Source organism: Oncorhynchus keta, chromosome 29 (genome assembly GCF_023373465.1).
Source record: "Oncorhynchus keta strain PuntledgeMale-10-30-2019 chromosome 29, Oket_V2, whole genome shotgun sequence".
NCBI lineage: Eukaryota > Metazoa > Chordata > Actinopteri > Salmoniformes > Salmonidae > Oncorhynchus > Oncorhynchus keta.
Window position 1 is genome coordinate 18,160,876 of NC_068449.1, and position 24,955 is coordinate 18,185,830.

Sequence of the window (24,955 nt, forward strand, 5' to 3'; positions counted from 1 at the left end):
CTAGGTCTATGTTCAGAATTGATGAGCAAGAACATGAGCTACCCCATTTGTTCTTAATTTTGGGATAGTGTTTGGGGTAAAGTAAAAAGCATCTTCATACTGTCCTTTTGCAGCGTGGCCAGATAGTGATGATCGTGCAGCAGCTTGCCTCTCGCCTTCCGCTGCTCGCCATCCCTGGTTAATTAAGTAAGGCAACCTCATGAGGAAGAGTGACAGTCGCCAGTTAAGCGGCTCCCCTGTGCTAAACTGCAGAGATTAGCCGCTCCCTAATCTGTGAAAACAGACTGACTGGCCTGAGGTCAGGCTGCAGCCAGGTACTGCTACCATGTCTGTCAAAGGTTCAATCTGTTGTATAATACTGATGATGTGGCCTTTCATGTTCCTGAAGTGTCAAATGTTATCATATTTAATTTTGCACAGCAATTCCACTGGGACTCATATTTTGTACTGTAAAAAGTATGTCAAACAAAAACCAATGATTGCGAAGTGTACAAAAAAAAACATACTCTTTTGACAGTTTCCAGTGAAAATTTGACAACACTTTTACTTTAAGAACAGAACAGATGCGAAGTCTGGCAAAAAAAAAATGACGGTTTGCTGTTTGTGCCGTCATTTGCTTACCAAACTTTGCATCTGCATTGTTTGCAGATTTGCAAATTCCAATAGGCTACTACTAAGGCTGACCTGAGTGATTGTATCTGACAGTGGCATGATATGCTTAGCTGCCAATATCACACAACCCTGGGAGGTGTAGCAAGGCTTTTGAAAGCTAGTTGTAAACTACTGTTATTTATCAGGGTGGACACGTATGAATTCCAACCTGAGTGAGCAGCTGTACCATTGCCTCTGTTCCACGACTGCATGGCCAAACACGACTCCAACACCATCATTTAAGTTTGCTAACGACACAACAGTGGTAGGCCTGATCACTGACAATGATGAGACAGTCTATAGGGAGGAGGTCAGTTAACTGGCAGTATGGTGCCAGGACAAATACCTCTCCCTCAATGTAAGCAATACAAATGAGCTGATCGTGGACTCCAGGAAAAGGAGGGCCAAACAGGCCCCCATTAACATCGATGAGGCTGTAGTGGAGCGGGTTGAGAGTATCAAGTTCCTTGTTGTCCACATCACCCACAAACTTTAATGGTCCAAACACACCAAGACGGTCATGAAGAGGGCACGACAAAACCTTTCCCCCCTTAGGAGACTGAAAAGATTTGTCATGGGTCCTCAGATCCTCAAAAGGTTATACAGCTACACCATCGAGAGCATCCTGACCGGTTGCTTCACCGCCTGGTATGGCAACTGCTTGGCATATGACCGTAAGGCACTACAGAGGGTAGTGCGTACTGCCCGGTACATCACTGGGGCCAAGCTTCCTGCCATCCAGGACCTATATAATAGACGGTGTCAGAGGAAAGCCCATAAAATTGTCAGATTCCAGTCACCCAAGTCATACACTGTTTTCCCTGCTACCGCACGGCAAGCGGTACCGGAGCAAAGGGCTCTTTAACAGCTTTTACCCCCAAGCCATAAGACTGCTGAACAATTCATCAAATGGCCACCGGACTATTTACATTGCCCCCCTCCATTTGTTTTGTACACTACTGCTACTCGCTGTTTATTATCTATGCATAGCCACTTCACCCCGACCTACATGTACAAATGACCGCAACTAACCTGTAAGCCCGCACACTGACTCGGTACCGGTACCCCATGTGTATAGCCTCGTTATTGTGTTACTTTTTATTTTGTATTATTATAATAAAACATTTCTTAACTCTTCTTGAAATGCACTGTTGGTTTAAGGGCTTATAAGTAAGCATTTCACAGTAAGGTCACACTTGTGTTCGGTGCATGTGACAAAGGTTGATTTGATCTCCGTGGGTTTAACCTGACGGTCAGGAGTTGATCATACACTGCTTAGAGAAGATGATGTGTGTTGCTCAGGCTGTTATTAATGTCTTCTAACTTGAAAGCCTCAGTTCTAAATCACACTGCCAGCAGCCAAGGCCATGCTCTGAGTAGTGTTGTCACTATACCATCATTTTGATTTCCATACCGATACCAGGTTTAGTATCACGATACTCGATACCATGATGATACTTGATAGCAAAACGATACCAAAACAAGAAGGTATATTAGCCATTCACATAATGGCACTTGATCCAGACAAATATTTTATCTTTTAAAATAATTTAAACTTTTAGATTTTTGAATGTATGCATTAATGAATCAATTATACAATCAATTTGATGTTTGAATTATTTATTTTTTATACCAAGTTAGCTACATAGCAACATAATGGTCATTTATTTTAATTGTAATCTCTATGAATAAACTGGGTAAATCAAGATATAGCCTAGGCCTATTCACAATACAGGTGAATGCATATTCAATAAATGAAATTGTATTGGTCACATACACATGGTTAGCAGTGTATGTGAGCAGTTATTAGCAGTTATTGCGAGTGTAGCGAAATGCTTGTGCTTCTAGTTCCGACAGTGCTGCAATGTCTAACAGGTAATCTAACAATTCCACAACAACTACCTAATACACACAAGTATAAGTGAAGGAATGGAATAAAAAATATGTACATATATGGATGAGCAATGACTGAGTGCCATAGGCAAGACAATATATAGTGTATACATTTGAGATGAGTAATGCAAGGTATTTAAACATTATTAAAGTGACTAGTGATCCATTTATTAAAGTGCCTTGTGATTTCAAGTCTGTATGTAGGCAGCAGCCTCTGTGTTAGTGACGGCTGTTTAACAGTCTGAGGCCCTTGAGATTGAAAAATTGCTTCTGTCTCGGTACGAGAGAGAAGTGTGTGTGAATGCATTGAGTTATTTAGCTTGTTTTGGGTGATTTCATGAGACAACCGATGGAAAAACTATCTGTTCTTTTATTTTACTGATCAACAACATTTGCATGGAAGAAGCAATCTCTTCTCTTATAGAAGTGCACATGGTCTCTTTAAGACCCATGATGTCATTCACAGTCAATTTGAGGCTCGAGCTAAGATGATCTTGACTGGGAGAGACGTAAGGTGGGGTGACGAACTGAATGTCCCCAAAAGCTTTATTCAATCAGCTTTGTAATCAGCAATATTTGAATTATGGTTTGCATAAACAAGGTACTAGGGTAGTGAATTGATGTTTGTTTCAGCTGTAAGCTTGCAAGGAAAGTTAGCCTACAAATCTGAAAGCTACCGGTATCTTCTTACATTCTAAAGTGTTCTAGCCTGTATTGGACATTGTTTTGGGAACAGTAATTTAAGTTTCAACAGTGTTTCATTATTCAAGAGTTTCAACTTCTGTGCTGCATAAGTGGTGATGCAGCCCAGGCTCCCAGTGAGTTCAGTGGTTTCTCCTGACAGGCTAGAGCTAGCAATGAGTAAGTGGAGCAGGCACGGTGATCTAGTGCTATAAGTGGACATCTGCACTGATTGAGAGACTTGATCCTCTCTCAATCAGTAGACGACCTGAGAAACATTTGACAGAAGTACCGACAGTAACACAAATTCTAGTATCGAACCGATTTTCATGTTCTGGTATCGGAAAAGTACCGAGGTTTCGGTATACCGTGCCAAACTAGCTCTGAGAGTCCTGTACGTTACTATGACCTGCCCTTCGCTGGCTGTCTGCAGTGCAGACTGAGTGCTTTATAAGCTCAGCAGCTCCATGCATCAGTCTATAGTGTCAGTCCTGGTGAATGGACTTCCATTGACCTCATAAGGGAAACACATTTGGCTCAGTAGGATGAATTATGATTGACGGCTCCGTGGCCTTCAGTGCTGCGCTCGTGGTGTCTCTGGTTCATTCACTGGTGGTGGGAGCAGCTGTGTGTTATCAAGGCCTCTGAATGAGCCTGTTCCTGCTATGCATCCATTGCTTCCTAGTACTGGATTTATCATTAGATGTATCATTAACCTCCTCTTAATATGGTCAAAAGTCAGCGACTCAGTTCTGCTCTGAGGGCTGTGGAGTGAGTTCCGAGCTCGCTTGGCTGACTGATTGGAGGTTTGTTGTGTTTTAAGACACTTCCCTGGCTTCTCGCAGGTTGGCTTCTTTGAAATAGCTGAGCTGTCGCAGCATCTGTGCTGTGGCGGTGGTGAGATTAGGCTTGATTAGCGGTTGGCACACTCAGAGTGGCTGGCGTAGATAAGAGGTAGATAAGGAGGAGGATGAAGAGCCTGCTGTGCCCTACTGATGTCCCCCATTGGGTCGGTGGCTGCTGTGGATGGACTGGGGTGAGAGAACAGGTGCCTGCTATGTAGGGTGTATAATCCTAATTGAGAACACTGTGGCTGTGTTAGTTAGACAGACCGCTGACTGCAGATTCAGGGCACTGCTCTAGGTATCCGTGAGAGAGGCAGTGAGTGGCACAGTGACTGAACTGCAGCACACTGCTGCCTGGCCTGCCTAGTGACACAGTGCATGCTGCATAGCCTACATTCCTCCAATGGGGGGTCTCTCTTTCATCCATCTCTCCATGGCCCCAGGCACCTCCGCACTGAAACAAAACCACAGTATCTGAGAGAGCTGTTTTTAAAAATGTAATTATCCCTCTCCCTAGTCTCTTTATTCTCTCTCTCTCCGAGTGTGTAGGCCAGAGTGATATGGGATTTGGGTCGCTAGCTAACCCTGCATCCATTCATCTGTTTCCATATTAGCAGGCTACCCCACATCTCCTCAGCTCTGTGTTGTTGCCCCTCAGGCATCTTAGCCTGGTTAAAGACCTCTCTTAGCCTCGTGCCAGAGGCAGCCTCTTTCTCTCCCTCATCCCTATTTTTCCTGTTCCTCTTTGCTGTCTCTCTCTCTCTCTCTCTCTCTCTCTCTCTCTCTCTCTCTCTCTCTCTGTATCCCTCCTCTTCCCTCTCTCCCACCAGATCCAGCTAAATTGCCACTGGTGTGCTGCACCTGCAGTGCTAGGCCTGTAGCCCAATCTTCCTGCCAGAGCAGAGGCAGAGCAAAATGTATGCCTATGAGAGTCCCCTTCAGTCTGCCTGATCAAAAGCTGATTGACTAGGTCCTCTTGTATGAGTGTAACGTAGGATATTAATGACTCCATGCAGTGTGAACGGCAAACATTTAGCTCCCTGCAGCTAGGGAACATTTGACACACTTTTCTACAGTAAATTACTTCTTGTCATTATATGCCTACAGGAAGTGTTTCAGTCTGAACAGGTCAGGGAGCTGTTAGCCAAGTGTCTGGATGTTTTTACAGTACAGTGTAAATAATCCATTGGCTTCAGACGACTAGATGACCTTCACCAGTTCAACACTGTGGACTGGGCCTAATGCACACGCCAGACGGTGCACTCTCAAAGTTGAACGTTAATCAATTAGAACATGTGATGTAGTTACAGTAAAGTGCACAAAACATTCAGTAGTTTATACTGTCCACAATACAGGCTTTCCACCCAATTCACTTACTCTAACAAAATCAGCATGTATTTGGTTGGTCTCTGGCCTAGTTGACTTTGCCCAGAGGCATATCACACAGTAGTCTGGTATTGCATGAATCCCTGGGAAGTGGGCAATGTGTGAGAGCCTCAGTTTAACCCAGAAGACCTAATTAGGTAGTCCACATCCTAAATGGAAACTTCAGTAGACTATTTGGGGTGTTTTCCCAGTCTCTCTACATAATTATGTGTAATTATGAGTGACAAGAGGTGTTTCAGACATAATTATGCACCATAGCTATATTTTAGCATTTTCGCGCCGGGAGATTTCAACCGATGATGTCATTGCCTGTTGTCTGCTCTAAAAATGAATGGAGCAATGTTTTATAGCAATTATTGTGGTCTTAGTGGTTCGTCGATTGCTCGCTAGCAGCGATTAGATATGGTTGTCCTTCTTCAATAGAGACATAGGAACATCGTTGAGACAAGTCCAATCTGCCACGACATTTCAGGATATTTAGGTTGCCTCATTTTCCATTACTTTGTAAAGACTACACCCTGACGGGAGCCCTACTTCCTTGTCCAATTGTGTTCCCACCTTTTGAAGGTAGACCTTTCCAAACGGGGGCGTTACTAGTTTCTACAGGTTCACGGTAGCTATGTGACCGTGCACTGTCTAACTGAGATGGCTAGCTAAATAATTACAATGGCTGCTTCTGATTCCTCTTTCCAAGAAGAGCTGGATGACTAAACTGTTTTTGATGTTCTTTTACAAACAGTTGAAGTTGGAAGTTTACATACACCTTAGCCAAATACATTTAAACTCAGTTTTTCACAATTCCTGACATTTAATCCTAGTGAAAGTTCCCTGTCTTAGGTCCGTTAGGATCACCACTTTATTTTAAGAATGTGAAATGTCAGAATAATAGTAGTAGTAGAATAGTAGAGAGAAATGATTTATTTCAGCTTTTTATTTCTTTCATCACATTCCCAATGGGTCAGAAGTTTACATGCACTCAATTAGTATTTGGTAGCATTGCCTTTAAATTGTTTGTCTTGGGTCAAACATGTTGTGTCGCCTTCCACTAGCTTCCCACAATAAGTAGGTTGAATTTTGGCCCATTCCTCCTGACAGAGCTGGTGTAACGGAGTCAGGTTTTTTTTCAGTTCAGCCCACAAATGTTCTATGGGATTGAGGTCAGGGCTTTGTGATGGCCACTCCAAAACCTTGACTTTGTTGTCCTTAAGCCATTCTGCCACAACTTTGGAAGTATGCTTGGGGTCATTGTCCTTTTGGAAGACCCATTTGCGACCAAGCTTTAACTTCCTGACTGATGTCTTAAGATGCTTCAATATATCCACAGAATTTTCCTGCCTCATGGTGCCATCTATTTTGTGAAGTGCACCAGTTGTTCAGGGAGCAAAGTACCCCCACAACATGATGCTGCCACCCCTGTGCTTCACGGTTGGGATGGTGTTCTTCGGCTTGCAAGCCTCCCTCTTTTTCCTCCAAACATAACAATGGTCATTATGGCCAAACAGTTCTATTTTTGTTTCATCAGACCAGAGGACATTTCTCAAAAAAGTACAATATTTGTCACAATGTGCAGTTGCAAAGAGTAGTCTGGCTTTTTTTTCTGGCAGTTTTGAAGCAGTGGCTTCTTCCTTGCTGATTGGCCTTTCAGGTTATGTCGATATAGGACTCGTTTTTACTGTGGATGTAGATACTTTCTGTACCTGTTTCCTCCAGCATCTTCACAAGGTGAAGGTGGAGCTGCAGGTAGCCTAGTGGTTAGTGTTGGACTAGTAACCGAAAGGTTGCAAGTTCAAATCCCTGAGCTGACAAGGTAAAAAAAATCTGTCGTTCTGCCCCTGAACAGGCAGTTGATAGGCCGTCATTGACAATAAGAATTTGTCTAATTAAATAAAGGTAAAAAAAAAGGTTGTTTGCTGTTGTTCTGCGATTGATTTGCACTTTCCGCACCAAAGTACGTTCATCTCTAGGAAACAGAACGCGTCTCCTTCCTGAGAGGTGTGACGGCTGCGTGGTCCCATGGTGTTTATATTTGCATACTATTGTTTGTACAGATGAACATGGTACCTTCATGCGTTTGTAAATTGCCCTCAAGGATGAACCAGACTTGTGGAGGTCTATTTTATATATATATATATATATTTTTAGGATTTTTCCCATGACGTCAAGCAAAGAGGCACATAGTTTGAAGGCAGGCTTGAAATAAATCCACACGTACACCTCCAATTGACTCAAATTATATCAATTAGCCTATCAGAAGCTTCTAAAGCCATGACATAATTTTCTGGAATTTTCCAAGCTGTTGAAAGGCACAGTCAACTTCTGACCCACTGGAATTGTGATACAGTGAATTATAAATTAAATAATCTGTCTGTAAACAATTGTTGGAAAAATTTCTTGTGTCATGCACAAAGTAGATGTCATAACCGACTTGCCAAAACTATAGTTTGTTAACAAGAAATTTGTGGAGTGCTTGAAAAACGAGTTTTAATGACTCCAACCTAAGTGTATGTAAACGTCCGACCTAGAATAATTTATTCACTTCGCTCAGTGTCAAACTCCATTTTATATTTTGTGCTTTCAGAAAGTATTCATACCCAATAACCTTTTCAATGGGATATATTTATTTATTTATTTTATCACTGATCTACACACAATACTCTAATGTCAAAGAGAAAAAAAAGAAAAACAGCCATATATTTTGATTAACCTGGATTATACAATATTTGCCCAATCTTTGTAAAATTCTTAAAGCTCTGTCAAGTTGGTTGTTGATCGTTGCTAGACAGCAATTTTCATTTCTTGACATATTTTTAAGCAGATTTAAGACAACTATAACTAGGCCAATTCAGGAACATTCAACGTCAGCTTTGTAAGTAACTCCAGTGTGTATTTTGCCTTGTGATTTAGGTTGTCCTGCTGAAAGGTGGATTTGTCTCCCAGTGTCTGTTGGAAAGCAGACTGAACCAGGTTTTCCTCTAGGACTTTGCCTGTGCTTAGCTCTATTCCTTTTCATCCTAAAAAACTCCATAGAGCTTGCCGATGACAAGCATGCCCAAAATATGAAGTGTGGTACTCGGTGATGTGTTGGATTTGCCCCATAGTGCTTTGTATTCAGTACCAAGAGTTCATTCCTTTCCCAAATGTGTTACAATTTTACTTTCGTGCCTTATTGCAAACAGGATTCATGTTTTGGAATATTTTTATTCTGTACAGGTTGAACAAGCTTTCTTCAAGCTTCCTTTACACATCTACCAATAGGTACCCTTCTTTGTGAGGCATTGGAATTCCTCCCTGGTCTTTGTCTTTGAATCTGTGCTTGAAATTCACTGCTCGACTGAGAGACCTTATTGTATGTGTAAGGTACAGAGATGGGGTAGTCATTCAAAAAGCATGTTAAACACCATTATTCCACCCAGAGTTAGTCCATGCAACTTATCTGACTTGTTAAGCACATTTTTACTCCTGAAGTTATTTAGACTTGCCATAACAAAGGGGTTGAATCCTTTTTTTTTTTTGTAAAAATATATATATATTTTTTTTAATAGAAAAAAATCTCCAAACATAATTCCACTTTATGGGTTATTGTGTGTAGATCAGCGACTCAAAATCTCAATTTTATGTCCAGACTGTAACACAACAAAATTAGGAAAAAGTCAAGGGGTGTGAATACTTTCTGAAGGCACTGTACATGCAGTATGTACAAGAACTAGCAATATCTATACAACAATGCAGTTGTGAGCATACTAGGCATTCTGTGATATAATACATCAGTCGAACTGAATATGGATGTTGTGTTGGATTAATGTTCCAGGCAGGGCCCTGAATGTTCTTGGGCATTGGCAGTTGGTCTGGAAGAACTTCATGACCTTGGACTTCGACTACACAATTTGGCTCTTGCCACCCCCATGCAGTTTTTTCCACTTCTGAGTAAGATCAAATTGGATCTGTCACATGCTTCTTAAACAACAGGTGTAGACTAACAGTGAAATGATTATTTATGGGCCCTTCCCAACAATACAGAGAGAACATAGAGAAATAATAGACAAGTAATAATAAATACACAATGAGTAACAATAACTTGGCTATATACTCGGTACCGAGTCGATGTGCAGTGGTACGAGGTAATTGTGGAAGTTACAGTGCATTTGGAAAGTATTCAGACCCCTTGACTTCTTCCACATTTTCTTACGTTCCAGCCTTAACAATATTTTTAATCAATTTTAGCTTTTCTTCAACCATCTCCACACAATACCCCATAATGACAAAGCAAAAACAGGTTTTTAGACATGTTTGTAGATGTATAATAAAAAATACCTTATTTACATAAGTATTCAGACCCTTTGCTATGAGACTCGAAATTTAGCTCAGGTACATCCATTGATCATCCTTGAGATGTTTCTACAACTTGATTGGAGTCCACCTTTGATAAATTCAATTAATTGTAGATGATTTGGAAAGGCTCAAACCTGTCTATTTAAGGTCCCACAGTTAACAGTGCATGTCAAAGCAAAAACCAAGCCATGAGGTCGAAGGAGTTATCCGTAGAGCTCCAAGTCAGGATTATGTCGAGACACAGATCTGGGGAAGGGCACCAAAATATGTCTTCAGCATTCAAGGTGCCCAAGAACACAGTGGCCTCCATTCTTAAATTGAAGAAGTTTGGAACCACCAAGACTCTTCCTAGAGCTGGCTGCCCAGCCAAACTGAGCAATTCGGGAAGAAGGGCCTTGGTCAAGGAGGTGACCAAGAACCCAATGGTCACTCTGACAGAGCTCCATAGTTCCTCTGTGGAGATGAGAGAACCTTCCAGAAGGACAAACATCTCTGCAGCATCACAAATCAGGCCTTTATGGCAGAGTGGCCAGACGAAAGCCACTCCTCAGCAAAGGGCACATGGCAGCCCGCTTGGAGTTTGCCAAAAGGCATCTAAAGGACTCTCCGACAGTAAGAAACAAGATTTTCTGGTGTGATGAAACCAAGATTGAACTGTTTGGCCTGAATGCCAAACGCCACATCTGGAGGAAACCAGGCACCATCCCTACGGTGAAGCATGGTGGTGGTAGCATCCTGCTGTGGGGATGTTTTTCAGTGGCAGGGACTGGGAGATTAGTCAGGATCGAGGGAAAGATGAACGGAGCAAAGTACAGAGAGATACTTGATGAAAACCTGCTCAGGACCTCAGACTAGGGTGAAGATTCACCTTCCAAAAGGACGACCCTAAGCATTGAGTGGCCCAGACAATGCCCGGACTTGAACCCGATCGAACATCTCTGAAAATATTTGAAAATAGCTGTTCAATGACACTTCCCATCCAACCTGACAGAGCTTGAGAGGATCTGCAGAGAAGAATGGGAGAAACTCCCCGCATAGAGGTGTGCCAAGCTTGTATTGACATTCCCAACAAGACTCGCGGCTGTAATCATTGCCAATGGTACGTCAACAAAGTATTGAGTGAAGGGTCTGAATGCTTATGTAAAAGTAATATTTCAGTTTCTAAAAACCAGATTTTTTTTCTATGTCATTGTGGAAAATTGTGTGTACATTTTAGAATATGGCTGTAACGTAACAATGTAGAAAAAGCCAACTGGTCTGAATACTTTTCGAATGCACAGTATGTACATATAACTAGAAATACAGTGACTAGGCAACAGGATAGATAATAAACAGTAGCAGCAGCGTATGTGATGAGTCAATAATAGATAATAATAACACAACAGATATTGAGCTTGTTTCCAGCTGAAAGCTTTCGTCCAATGAATCTACGGGATCTGTACTACTAAAGCTGGTGTCAAGGTCGTCTTCATGGCAGCAGGATTAGTCTGTAGGACATACACATGTCTGATTAGCCAACATTTTACAACTTTGTTTCAAATACAAGGTATTATATCCACCCATCCCCCTCGTGTCAATAGATCATGCTGGCTAACCTTCCCACACGATACCCCTCCCAACAGACACCAGTCGCTCACCCACCTACACTATGCCCTCCTTACTAAAAACTCTGCTTTTCTCCAATTTAAGACTTCAGTTCTTGCATAAACAATCAACTAAACCTCCATAATACAGAGAACTACAGTAGACTTTTTAGCCTATTTATAAACATTTTTGTCTTAGATAAACAAATGTAGTTCGTTAGCTATACTACCTCTGCTTGAATTCTTAGTAAGTTAAGCAATTTAAATATTACCCCAGCAGCCTGTGCTTGTTTGTAGTTTTCACATCTAGGTACTGAGCACCATGCCATGACTTAACTTTATAATTGTTTTTGACCCAGTTGTTGTAATGTTAGCTACCTGTTGATACCCATTCTCAAATGGCTCCACCTCGACGGGTGGTATTTCATCCTGAAATTGCTATGAATTCTGGATATGGAGGTTTGGTTACAAACAAGAAATGTAGATGGCCCGTTTCTACCGGTGAGATTCAGAACCATTTGTATTTGCATGTAGTGAGGAAATTCTATTTCAATCAAATTGTATTGGTCACATACACGTGATTAGCAGATGTTATTGCGGGTGTAGTGAAATGCTTGTGCTTCGAGCTCCGACAGTGCAGTAATATCTAACAAGTCAGTGGTTCCCAAACGTTTTATAGTCCCTTGCATCATCTATGGATCTATTGGGGCGGTAAGCAAATTGAAGTGGGTCTAGTGTGGCAAGTAAGGTGGAGGTGATATGATCCTTGACTAGTCTCTCAAAGCACTTCATGATGACAGAGGTGAGTGCTATGGGGCAATAGTGATTTATTTCAGTTACCTTTGTTCCAGTACCCAAGAAGGCAATGGTGGCCATCTTGAAGCATGTGGGGGGGACATGCAGGGACATGCTGGGGTATGCTGGGGTAGGGAGAGATTGAATATGCCCGTAAACACACCAGCCAGCTGGTCTGCACATGCTCTGAGTATGTGGCTAGGGATGTCGTCTCGACCAGCAGTCTTGCGAGGGTTAACACGATTAAATGTTTTACTCATGTCGGCCATGGTGTAGGAGAGCCCGCAGTCCTTGGTAGCGGGCCGCGTCAGTGGCACGGTGTTATCCTCAAAGCATGCAAAGAATATGTTTAGCCTTTCCAGATGCAAGACTTCAGTCTCAGCGACGTGGCTGGTTTTAATTTTGTAGACACTTGATTTTCTGTAGTCCCTGCCACATATGTCTCTGAGCCATTGAATTACGACTCCACTTTATAATTTTTTTTTAAACATTTAGCATGTTTGAATGCCTTGTGGAGTGAATAAATACACTCTTTATATTCTAACATATTACCAGTCACCTTGACATTGTTAAATGCGGTGGTTCTCGCTTTCGGTTTTGCGCGAATGCTACCATCTATCCACGGTTTCTAGTTAGGGTATGTTTTAATAGTCAGAGTGGGTACTACATCTCCTATACACTTCCTTATGAACTCAGTCACTGTATCCGTGTATACGTCTAGATTATTTTTGTACTCTACCCAGACCATATCCCAGTCCACGTGATCAAAACAATCCTGAAGCATGGATTCCGATTGGTCAGACCAGCGTTGAATTGTACGAAGCACGGGCACTTCCTGTTTGAGTTTCTGCCTATAGGACGGGAGAAGCAAAATGGATTCGTTCTCAGATTTGCCGAAAGCAGGGCAGGGGAGAGCCTTGTAAGCGTTCCGGATGTTTTGAATAGCAATGGTTGAGATTCTTAGTAGCGCGAGTAGGACAGTCAATATGTTGATAGAATTTCGGCAGCCTAGTCCTCGGTTTTGCTTTGTTAAAATTCACAGCTACAATAAATGCAGCCTCAGGATATGTGGTTTCCAGTTTGCATAAAGTCCAGTGAAGTTCTTTTGAGGGCCGTCAAGGTTTTGGTTTGAGGTGGGATGTAAACGGCCGTGGCGATGACCGAAGATAATTATTTTGGGAGATAACGTGGTCGGCATTTAATTGTGAGGTATTCTAGGTCAGCGAACAAAATGACTTGAGTTCCTGAATGTTCCTAGAATTACGCCATGATTCGTTAATCATGATACAGACCCCTCCGCCCTTCTGCTTCCCGGAGAGATATTTATTCCTGTCTGCGCAATGTTCTGAGAATCCTGCTGGCTTTACTGACTCCGATAGAGTTTCCAGAGAAAGCCTTGTTTCCGTGAAACAAAGTATGTTACAGGCCCCGATGTCTCTCTAGAAAGAAATCCTTGTTCGAAGCTCATCAACGTTGCTATCCAAAGACTGAACTAATATACTCAGTAATATACTCGGAAGCGGTGGGTGGTGTGCGCGCCTCCTAAGTTGAACCAGCAGGCCACCTCTAGTGCCTCTCCTCCGCCGGCGAGGTTTTGGATCGGTCTCTGGAATAAGTTTGATTGCTCTGGGGAGAGTGAACAAAGGATCGGCTCCAGAGATGTCGTATTGCTGGTCATAATAATGGTAGTTCACCTCTCTAATATCCAGTAGTTCTTCCTGGCTGTATGTAATGACACATAACATTTTCTGAGCTAATAATGTAAAAAATTGTACATTTAAAAAACAAAATACTGCAAAGTCTTCTAAGAGCTAGTCGCGATGCTGCCATCTCCGTCGGCATCATGCTAGTAGCTAATGACACTTGTTCATAACATATTAATGTATGTACAGTATACGGTGAAATGTCCTTCTTTGGGATATGACCCATTCTGGTTGTTGGCCATACTTAAATGAGTGACTCAGTAAACCGCAACAGTACTATTATCATTTAAGATAGAAGGCATTCGCTCTGTGTCTGAACTGCTGAGGCGGATTAGAGATTGGCCGAGTGGAATTACAAATGTAACTGTTTGGAATGGAAATTGACCCCAGGTCTGTTCTCTGCTGTTGAACTTGGCGGGCTCCCTGAAAAACACACACACACACACACACACCCTCCTGCATTATACTGAGAGAGGTGCTTGTGTGTCGGGATCTGTGAAATGTTGGCACTCGCTCACTTCCACAAACAGAGAGAGCTCTCTGAGAAGTAATAGCAGGAAGCAGCATGATCGGAACAGCGTTTCTCCTCTTGTTCCAGTCAACAGTGAAACAACAAAACATCTCTCCTCACATATCTATCTTCCATAATAGCACCGTGTAGAGATGACAGCTTTATGGCTGGTATTTTCCAGATTCCCCCTTCTGTTTCCCCAGGCAGGCAGCTCAGCTCTGTGTTCATCCTGTAGGAGCGGAGGAGTGTCTGAGCATAGCATGGACACAGGTTTTGTGTTTTGTGTAAAGGATAGGAATAGGATACAATACCAGCCCCCTGCACTCCCAGGGCCTGCAGAAATGGTTCTGCGTCCGTTGGCACAGCGACAGGAGAACTGAGAGGAACGTTGAGTGGGGGGGTTCAACCTGAAGCCAACTTGAGCCCTACTCAAACACACAAAACCACTCACAGTGAAAAGGGGGTCCATTGAAATTCACCTGTGTAAACAGCAGATCAATAGTACTGAATTGTCTGTTTAGAAGATGGCCAGGTCCTTCTCTTGAGACTTCCCTTCCTCTGTGAGGAATATTCCCGTGCCTCACCGTGCACTTCATCTGTCACGCGCCACAGTCTGGTTAGAGGGATTTGAGCAGACGGAGAGCAGAGCAGTGAGTCGGTCAGTCTGAGGACTGGCTGTTGAGTCTGCCGATAAGAATACGGTGATTGACAGAGTTGAAAGCCTTGGCCAGGCCGATGAAGACGGCTGCACAGTACTGTCTTTTATCGATGGCGGTTATGATATAATTTAGTACCTTGAGTGTGGCTGAGGTGCACCCGTGCCCAGCTCGAAAACCGGATTGCACAGCGGAGAAGGTACGGTGGGATTCGAAATGGTCAGTGATATGTTTATTAACTTGGCTTTCGAAGACTTTAGATAGGCAGGGCAGGATGGATATAGGTCTATAACAGTTTGGGTCTAGAGTGTCACCCCCTTTGTCGAGGGGGATGACCGCGGCAGCTTTCCAATCTTTAGGGATCTCAGATGATACGAACGAGAGGTTGAACAGACTGGTAATGGGGGTTGCAACAACGGCTGTGGATAATTTTAGAAAGAGAGGGTCCAGATTGTCAAGCCCAGCTGATTTTGTACGTGTCCAGGTTTTGCAGCTCTTTTCAGAACATCTGCTATCTGGATTTGGGTGAAAGAGAAGCTGGGGAGGCTTGGATAAGTAGCTGCGGGGGGTGCGGGGCTGTTGGCCTGGGTTGGGGTAGCCAGGAGGAAGACATGGCCAACACATCCCGATAGAGCCATGTTTCCGTGAAACAGAGAATGTTACAATCTCTGATGTCTCTCTGGAAGGAAATCCTTGCTCGAATTTAATCTACCTTGTTGTCAAGAGACTAGACATTGGCTAGTAGTATACTCAGGAGCGGTGTGCGATGTGCACGCTACGGAGCCTGGCCAGGTGAATGCTTCGTCCAACCCTTCTGAGGCGTCTTTGTTTTGGATCACCTATTGGAGTTAGCTCCATTGTCCTGGGTGGTGGTCCGAAGAGAGGATCTACTTCGGGAAAGTCGTATTCCTAGTCGTAATGTTGCTAAGTTTACGTTGCTCTTATATCCAATAGTTCTTCCCGGGTGTATGTAATAAGACTTAAGATTTCCTGTTGTATCAATGTAAGAAATAATACATAAAAAACAAAATACTGCATAGTTTCCTAAGAACTCGAAGTGAGGTGAGCATCTCTGTCGGTGCTATACTGAATCAGGGATATGGGAGGAAGTGACCTGGGGATGGCCTTACCAGCTGACCACTGACCCTCTGCTTGCACTTGTGCATTCATTTCTCTTTCACACTTTCTCTGTTACCAGACACGCACGCACGACCTCCAAGCCCTCCTGATTCCCTCCTTCCCTTAGGGTGTCTGCTGGTCCTCTCTCCTCCCCCAGCAGACTGGTGGGTTAGCTGGTGGCTACTGCTGCTGATGAGCCAACATGTTTTCCTGAGTGGCAGGAAGCGCTCTAACACAATCAGCAGTGTTGAAAAGTGGACCATGTGAGAGGCTGAGATAAGAGCCTTCCCTGGGCCCTGGGCCCTCGGTACAGACCCAGTACCATCTGCTTCCCTCACTGGACCTCCTCACGGTTGGTGTGGTGTGCAGTGTGCAGTTAGGGCATTTTACACACCATTTTCAGCTGTAAACCTAGTTCAAATCAGAGTTCAATTATTTGTTACATTGTCTTTTTATTTTCTCCATTTGGTCTGGTTGGTTTCACATTTGTCAAATGAACAAAAAATCCTAAACAAAACCAAGTGTCCATGCTAGTCATTTGATCATTTGACACATTCTCACATTAAATCCATCTATGATTATCATGAAGTATCACTTGCCCCAATATTCATATTACTTCCACTTTGGCCTTCGCACAACATGCCGCTCTAACTGTGACATGAATTGGCTATACAGTAACCTACTGTATATCCCTGGCATAGCAGCCATCTCCCCTAATCTGAATCGGTTGCGCTCATACATGCTCTGTTATACTCAGAATGTTTCAGAGATATCAGGTTATGCTACTGTGTGCATTTCATTAAAGGCTCGCAGTCAAACAACCGATAATACTACACATCTCTAGTTATTTACCTGTGTTTGGTACCGACTGCGTTCTAACCTGCAGCGAACCACACCATGGTACGAATGGAATCTGACCCAGACCACCCTTTTTGAGTGAACCACGGTGTGTTGTTTAGTGGGCTCCAATTGAGGATGGTGTTTTACACCAGTGCAAACAAACCAAACTAAGGGGGGAAATGCACCAGAATTAGAAGAAAAAAATCATTCCACTCCAAACTAATTGGGTTTGAAAGCCCCCTTTTTAAAGTGTGTGATTAGTCTTCAGAGTAGCCCTTGGGATTTTTAACTCAAGGTTATTAGGCCTGTAAGCTATTCAGGTGAACAGTAGATTGAAAGGCTAGTTAAAATACTCAACAATTTTTCTGGCTCAATACTGGGGCTGTGATTTCTAGATCTGGCCCTGATTATTTTGTCTTGTAAGACAGACTGCGTTTTATATTGATGGGCTGAGTGTGTGTGTGTTTAAGTGTACAGGGTGGTATGAACTAAAAGCAGTGTGGGATTAGCTCAGTGACTGTCTGCACCAGCACCAGCATGGCATATACTATCAAGAGGTGTTAGAGAAAGAATATATAATGTAGTGTTGCCTCTGGGAGAGTGGGATATTGAGATATAGAGCGAGAGGTGTTGCAGGGGCTTGGCTTGCATTAAACAAGCGTAGTGCAGTAGGGTCTTGTTACAAGCTGATACACACACACACACACACACACACACACACACACACACACACACACACACACACACACACACACCACCCCACATACACACTGAAAAAAAAAAATTGGTGGCAGACTTGAAGGGCCATTTTGTATCCTACTCACTGAGACTGGGCTGGATCAATCAAATTCAATCAATAAAATCAGCAGATGTCACAAAGTGCGTATGAGAGCCATCAGCTCCATCTGAGCCTTACCCATTAGAGAGGGAGAGATACACAGTACCCAAGCTCACACATCACTCTCATCACAGATCATGCACTCAATGAATCACAACATTTCAAAAGTGCTTAGTGTGCCGGCGTGTGCAGGATAGGGTATTATGTAGTGATAATATTATTTTTGATCATATAGTTTTGACTCGCAATAGTATTTCTGCGCTAGTTGGCTGTACCTGCACCAAAACGGTGATATTTTTCCTTCCTAGCTTGTTCTCCACCTTCTTTTTAAATAGGAAGGCAATTTGTTTTCAGCACTTGTATTTCCATGACTGTTATAGATCAAAGCTAGTTCTCATGGCTCTCTCTTGTCCCTCTGCAGCAGACGTACGGTGAGCAATATGTTTAGAACATCGAATCGCAATAAAATCACAGTATCGAATCGCAATCGTGAGAATCGCATACATATCGTACCGGCACCAAAGTATCGCGTTATTATCGTATCATGAGGTCCCTGGCAATTCCCAGCACTAGTATTATGTTAGTAAGTAAGTGTTAATGGAGTCTGAATGAAATGTCCCTCCTATTTGACCCGTAATCCAGCCTTATTAAGAGGATTGTGTTCTTAAAAAAAAAAGATGACACTTTTTTTTGAAGGAGACTTATCCGCCATGCTCGGCCATGTTGTTCTTGGCACACCGTTAAGGGCAGTTACATTTCAGTGTTCAGGTGCTACTGTGTGTTTTTGCTGCCAATATCTATACTTTTGGGAATACTGCAGTATGATGGCATTGTTGTTATTATGGTTTATATTTAGCCCTGCGTTGCACATATTGCATTGCATGTGGTGCTGCAATTCCACTCGGTTGCAGACGCTTGTGATGAATGTGCCAATACCAGACCTTATTCAATATTCAGATTCAATCAGATCAGAGCTGCAATCAGATTAACCTGAGAACAAAGGACGAGACCAGCTCCTGTCTCATCCAGGTCCATGTATTCTATTATGGCCGTTGTTATTTGCCTTGTGGGCGAGATCCATGGAACACAAGTTCAAATGTTATTACAGGGGGATGTATGATTCTTCATTGTATCTCTGCTTTAATCTGTGGGCTAACATAAATCACCAGACAGACTGGCATTGTCCCACGGTGGTTGGTTGGATACAAATGCCAGCCATCCGCCCGAGCCAATTACTGGAGACTATCTGGGCTGTGTTTGGTCCCCATCCAGTTGGCTGGTGGTGAAAGAGGGTGTATTGAACAGAACTGAGGCGCAGGAGAGACCGAACAGAAGGTGAATCTTAATTGCTCAATTAGAGGGAAGAAGTCTGCCCCTGTTAAATGTTCTCATCATAGGGGACATGGCACGGAAGAGAAAGGTTTTGTGATTGATACCAAGCCTGATTCTGGATTGACATTCTAATAGGGAAATAATGACTGCCGTAAAGTCAGTCGAGCCTTGTCACAGATCTATGTGCGTTTTAGTCATCTTTGTCACTTGTTGATCTACCATTCATGTTTAGCATGCCAACAAATACAACAGAGAGGGGGGGTGTATTTTTGGGTTGTTTTCTTATTAGTTAAGTGCTGACCTCACCATAATGTAAAAGCACTTAGCCATGTGTCGTGTGAGCTGTGGTGTTAATGATGTGGGATGATCTGTTATGGAGATGGAGTGCAATAGGTTCAAGGCCAGGTCGAGATTGGTTGGGATTGGTAGTCCCATAGAGTGGCACACAATTGGTGTCGTCTGGGTTTGGTCGGTGTAGGCTGTCATTGTAAATAAGAATTTGTTCTTAACTGACTTGCCTAGTTAAATAAAGGTTCAATAAATAAAAAAGTAAAGAGGAAACCGGGCCAGCAGTCGCATACACGTACGCAGCTCAGCACTTTTAACTAATCGGAAATAACCCATCTTTGAAACAATGTGTTTTACAAAGGATTGGAGAGAAGACTAATAATATGGTTGGTCTAGATTCTGTAATTGGACACGGTTTACGCGAATGAAGTCACTTTGACATAATGTGTCATGGCGCTCCTCTCCCCATAGACACTGGCCTACATTTTAATTCTATGGTTCTGTCCTCTCCTGTACCTCACTATCTCCCTGCTCATCAGTGAGGCTCCTGGGGATTCCATTCTCCTTTCAGCCGTGTGCATGTCTCCCCCTTAGATCTGCTGAGGACCACAGTTGAATGATCTACACCATTTAAACAGACAGCATCATCCTCATCCATTGATTTAACTGCTTTCTTTAGAACATGTTAGCTTGATTTATAGATGACGTTTTTCCTCACAAAGTCCTTGGTGTGCTGTTATGTAAATCCTCGTGTCCATTGAGTTACCACTAAGGATGCTTGAGCTATATGATTATGTATGACACCATATGTTTGATTGAGACATGAAGAATTATGGATTATTGGCTCACTGGAATTTAGTTTTCATTTTTAATGCTGTAATGGCAGCCTTTTTACATTTTTCCCAGTTTCACTAAACAATAATCCTTTTTGTTTTGTTCGTCTGGGTAGTTGAAATTGATCTGACTGTGTGCTTCTGTCTGTTTCCTTGCAGATATCTTTGAGAAGAGTGAATTGAAGACCTTCTTCGAAAGCAACTGTTCTCAGATTTATTTTATCTTCTATGAAAATTTCATTACACTGGAAAGTAACATAAAGCAAAAAGGTAAGTAATAGTGTGCTGCCTGTGTGTCTGTTTAAAACTGTGCCCATGGCTACTACTCCAGTAACCAACCCTCAGTAGTAGGGTGTATAATTAGCTGGCTAATGGCTTTTTCATCTCGTTCAGAGCCGGTGTCATGTTCAATCCTGCAGGGGTTGTAGTTTTCATTCCAACTACTTCCCTAAGCTGTTCAATACCAATTAGATGAACATAAATTCAGATCTATTATTGCATTGCAGCAGTGAAATGCAGTGGCGTGTAGGGAAGCCAGGCTTCCCCAAACATTTAAGTTAGGCTTCCTCCCAAAAATTATAAATAAATAAAAAACATCTTTTAGTCTCTCTGTGTTTCACACATTTCCTCCAATTTGCAAGAGGCTGAATGTATCATCGGCGAAACAGCGCCGGTATGTCGTAATTATGTACAATTCTGGCAAATGATTTACGGTCTTTGTTAGGAAGAAATGGTCTTCACACAGTTTGCAACGAGTCAGGCGGCCCAAACTGCTGCATATACCCCGACTCTGCTTGCACTGAACGCAAGAGAAGTGACACAATTTCCCTAGTTAAAAGAAATTCATGTTAGCAGGCAATATTAACTAAATATGCAGGTTTAAAAATATATACTTGTGTATTGATTTTAATAAAGGCATTGATGTTTATAGTTAGGTACATTGGTGCAATGACAGTGATTTTTTTTATGAATGCGCTTGTTAAATCACCCGTTTGGCAAAATAGGCATTGATTCGATGATCAATTAACAGGCACAGCATCGATTATATGCAACGCAGGACAAGCTAGATAAACTAGTAATATCATCAACCTTGTGTAATTAACTAGTGATTATGTTAAGATTGATTGATTGTTTTTTGTAAGATAAGTTTAATGCTAGCTAGCAACTTACCTTGGCTCCTTACTGCACTCACGTAACAGGTAGTCTGCCTGCCACGCAGTCTCCTCGCGGAGTGCAATGTAATCGGCCATAATCGGTGTCCAAAAATGCTAATTACCGATTTGTTATGAAAACTTAAAATCGGCCCTAATTAATCAGCCATTCCGATTAATTGGTTGACCTCTAACATAGATTGTAATATGGCTTGTTTACCACTGGCTTGGCTTCTCCGGTGATTTTGCCCACGCACCGCTACTGGTGAAATTATTGAATTGTGCAACCAAAGAATGATCAGTGATTTGGGGCCATTCAGAGGGGGAAAAGAGTACTAGCACGATGAGGTGTAAAACCTCAGAGTAATGCACTACATCATCAAATTAATTTGTGGGGAAAAATAGGAATATCATTATTTTAGGGTTTAGAGTCGTTCGTTTCATGAAGTCACATGTTTTGAAATCTTCTGTCACTGCTATAAAATATAGGACTATGTCTACACAATGGATTGTGGCAGAGTAGACAGCGTGGAAATATTGCTGGGGGCCAGGCCTAATAGAAGAACCTAGAAAGTGCATCACAGCAGGCTCAGATTTCCCAGAAACCTCTCCTTCTCACAACAGTCTTGTCAATACCAGCCACACTTACTCTGAGGCACTCCTCCTTCAGTGAAGAAATAGATCTAGTACAGGATTTCTGAGACAGAGACATGTACTCTAGGTAAATACAGTCAGAGAGGAGGAGAGTAGAACAAAAAAGAGCTTGATCTGGCCCGTTATCGAACCCAGAGAAAATGGACTGTATTTACCTACCAGGGGGGCAAGGTGGAGCTACACGTCAATACTACCATATTGCTTATAGCCTACCTATCCTGTTCTTTCAGATCTACACAAGTGCTTGGAGGGTAGGGCACAGCCAGGGCTTGTTTTTGAACCAGACTTCTCTCCCCCCTGCTGTCTGTCTGTCGGTTAATGCATAGGCTCTGTAATGTAATCCTCTCCTCAAGTCCCCTTCCTGCACTCACTGTGAGTCCTGGCTGACAACCTCCATGGTTAATGCATGCACCATCATAGGGCCTTCAATAATCAACCCCCTCCACTTTCCCCATCCTCACTACTCTTTAAAGCACTGTTCTGATGACATCATGGAGAATGCCGACTCCTCCTCACAGCTTTTGACCTGGACTAGAGTCGGCTATACTTTGATGATGACCTCGTTCTAGAGACACACAGAAGGGTGTACAGTCCACACTCATGAAAGTCACATGACTGTCAGTGCTTTGGAATGATGAAGTACCATAGAGCCTCTTTCCTACTACGCTTACCCTCAGCTCTTATCCAAGTCAATGTTTCTCACTTCCTTGTAACACAGAACTGACATCCCCAGTGTTGTGATCAGTTAAGACTTACAAAAGTGATCTGAATGAAAAGCAGATGCTGGACTTATAACAAGGGTTAAAACATTTTTTTTTTTTTTTTTTTTTTACCTTTATTTAACCAGGCAAGTCAGTTAAGAACATATTCTTATTTTCAATGACGGCCTGGGAACAGTGGGTTAACTGCCTGTTCAGGGGCAGAACGACAGATTTGTACCTTGTCAGCTCGGGGGTTTGAACTCGCAACCTTCCAGTTACTAGTCCAACGCTCTAACCACTAGGCTACGCTGCCGCCCCAAATAAAGAAACTGTAGGAAGAAGTGGCAGTTTCCAAACCCCAATGTTGAAATGTATTTTATGGATGAAAATAAAACATAATTAGTGGGTGCTGTTTCACTGTGTGTACAAGTGGGTAACCTTTACAGGTGTACGGTGTGAAATGGAAATGTGTTTTTTGCATATCCTCCCCTAACAAGCAACATCTACCTCCCCTAACAAGCAACATCTACCTCCCCTAACAAGCAACATCTACCTCCCCTAACAAGCAACATCTACCTCTCCTAACACGCAACATCTACTTACCCTAACAAGCAACATCTACCTCTCCTAACACGCAACATCTACTTACCCTAACAAGCAACATCTACTTACCCTAACAAGCAACATCTACTTACCCTAACAAGCAACATCTACTTACCCTAACAAGCAACATCTACTTACCCTAACAAGCAACATCTACTTACCCTAACAAGCAACATCTACCTCCCCTAACAAGCAACATCTACCTCCCCTAACAAGCAACATCTACCTCCCCTAACAAGCAACATCTACCTCCCCTAACAAGCAACATCTACCTCCCCTAACAAGCAACATCTACCTCCCCTAACAAGCAACATCTACCTCCCCTAACAAGCAACATCTACTTACCCTAACAAGCAACATCTACTTACCCTAACAAGCAACATCTACTTACCCTAACAAGCAACATCTACTTACCCTAACAAGCAACATCTACTTACCCTAACAAGCAACATCTACTTACCCTAACAAGCAACATCTACCTCCCCTAACAAGCAACATCTACCTCCCCTAACAAGCAACATCTACTTACCCTAACAAGCAACATCTACCTCCCCTAACAAGCAACATCTACCTCTCCTAACACGCAACATCTACCTCCCCTAACAAGCAACATCTACCTCCCCTAACAAGCAACATCTACCTCCCCTAACAAGCAACATCTACCTCCCCTAACAAGCAACAACTGACATGTTCTACCCTCTTGTGGCTTTGAGTCAGTGACTCTTGTCACGGAGTGACATTTAAATGGTCTCTTCTCTCTTTCAGGGAACAAATCTCAGAGGGAGGAGCTGGACTCTATCCTCTTTATTTTTGAAGTAAGTTGCTGTACCTTTCTGTTCTGAATGATGATGATTCTCTGTCTGATGTCTAGTGACAGTTCTAGCCGTAGACATGGATCAGATCTGTCTCTGGGGTTACAGCCTTCAACCTGTTTACTCAACTCTGCTTGTTACTGGGGGGAGGGGCCAACACAGTTTCCATGGTGCTAATTAGTGGTGGTGGGGAAAACGATAGTTGCATACCGGGATATTGTATTTGATGATCTATCTTTTTGACAATAACACAATATTATTTCTGCGCTACTTTGCTGTACTTGCATAGCTTGTTCTCCATCTCCTTTTAAATAGGGAACCAATATGTTTTCAGCACTTATCTCTTGTCCCTCTGCAGCAGACATATGGTGAGCAATATGTTTGGAATATTGAATCGCAATAAAATCACAGTATCAAATTGCAATACATATGTACACCATTTATTTTCCTTTTATGTGAACGCAGCTGTAATTACTATCCACTTTTACCCAGCGATGACTTGCACTAAAGTTCGATTACTGCTCGATGACGATGACTAGTACCTTAAATCTATTGACATGGAACTGCCATGGTCTAGGGCATGCAATAAAACGGAAAAAAGATACTATGTGCTCTTAAAAAGGAAAAAGCAGACATCGCGCTATTACAAGAGACACACCTCTGTGATGCTGAACATGCCAAACTCCGCAGAGCTTGGGTGGGACAGGTGTATTTCTCATCTTTCAAATCAAACAGTAGAGGCACAGCCATA

At 42.7% G+C, this 24,955-nt stretch overlaps 1 protein-coding gene across 1 annotated transcript in view; it reads left to right on the top strand.

Annotated features, from left to right (window-relative positions):
- The window catches only part of LOC118362157 (ral GTPase-activating protein subunit alpha-2-like), a 224,811-nt gene that overhangs the window by 14,750 nt on the left and 185,106 nt on the right, over nt 1–24,955 (top strand). Inside the window, exons 2-3 of the mRNA XM_052486145.1 lie at nt 20,443–20,553; nt 24,158–24,207. Of these exons, the coding sequence (XP_052342105.1) occupies nt 20,443–20,553; nt 24,158–24,207 (161 nt within the window). The remainder of the gene's footprint in view (nt 1–20,442; nt 20,554–24,157; nt 24,208–24,955) is intronic.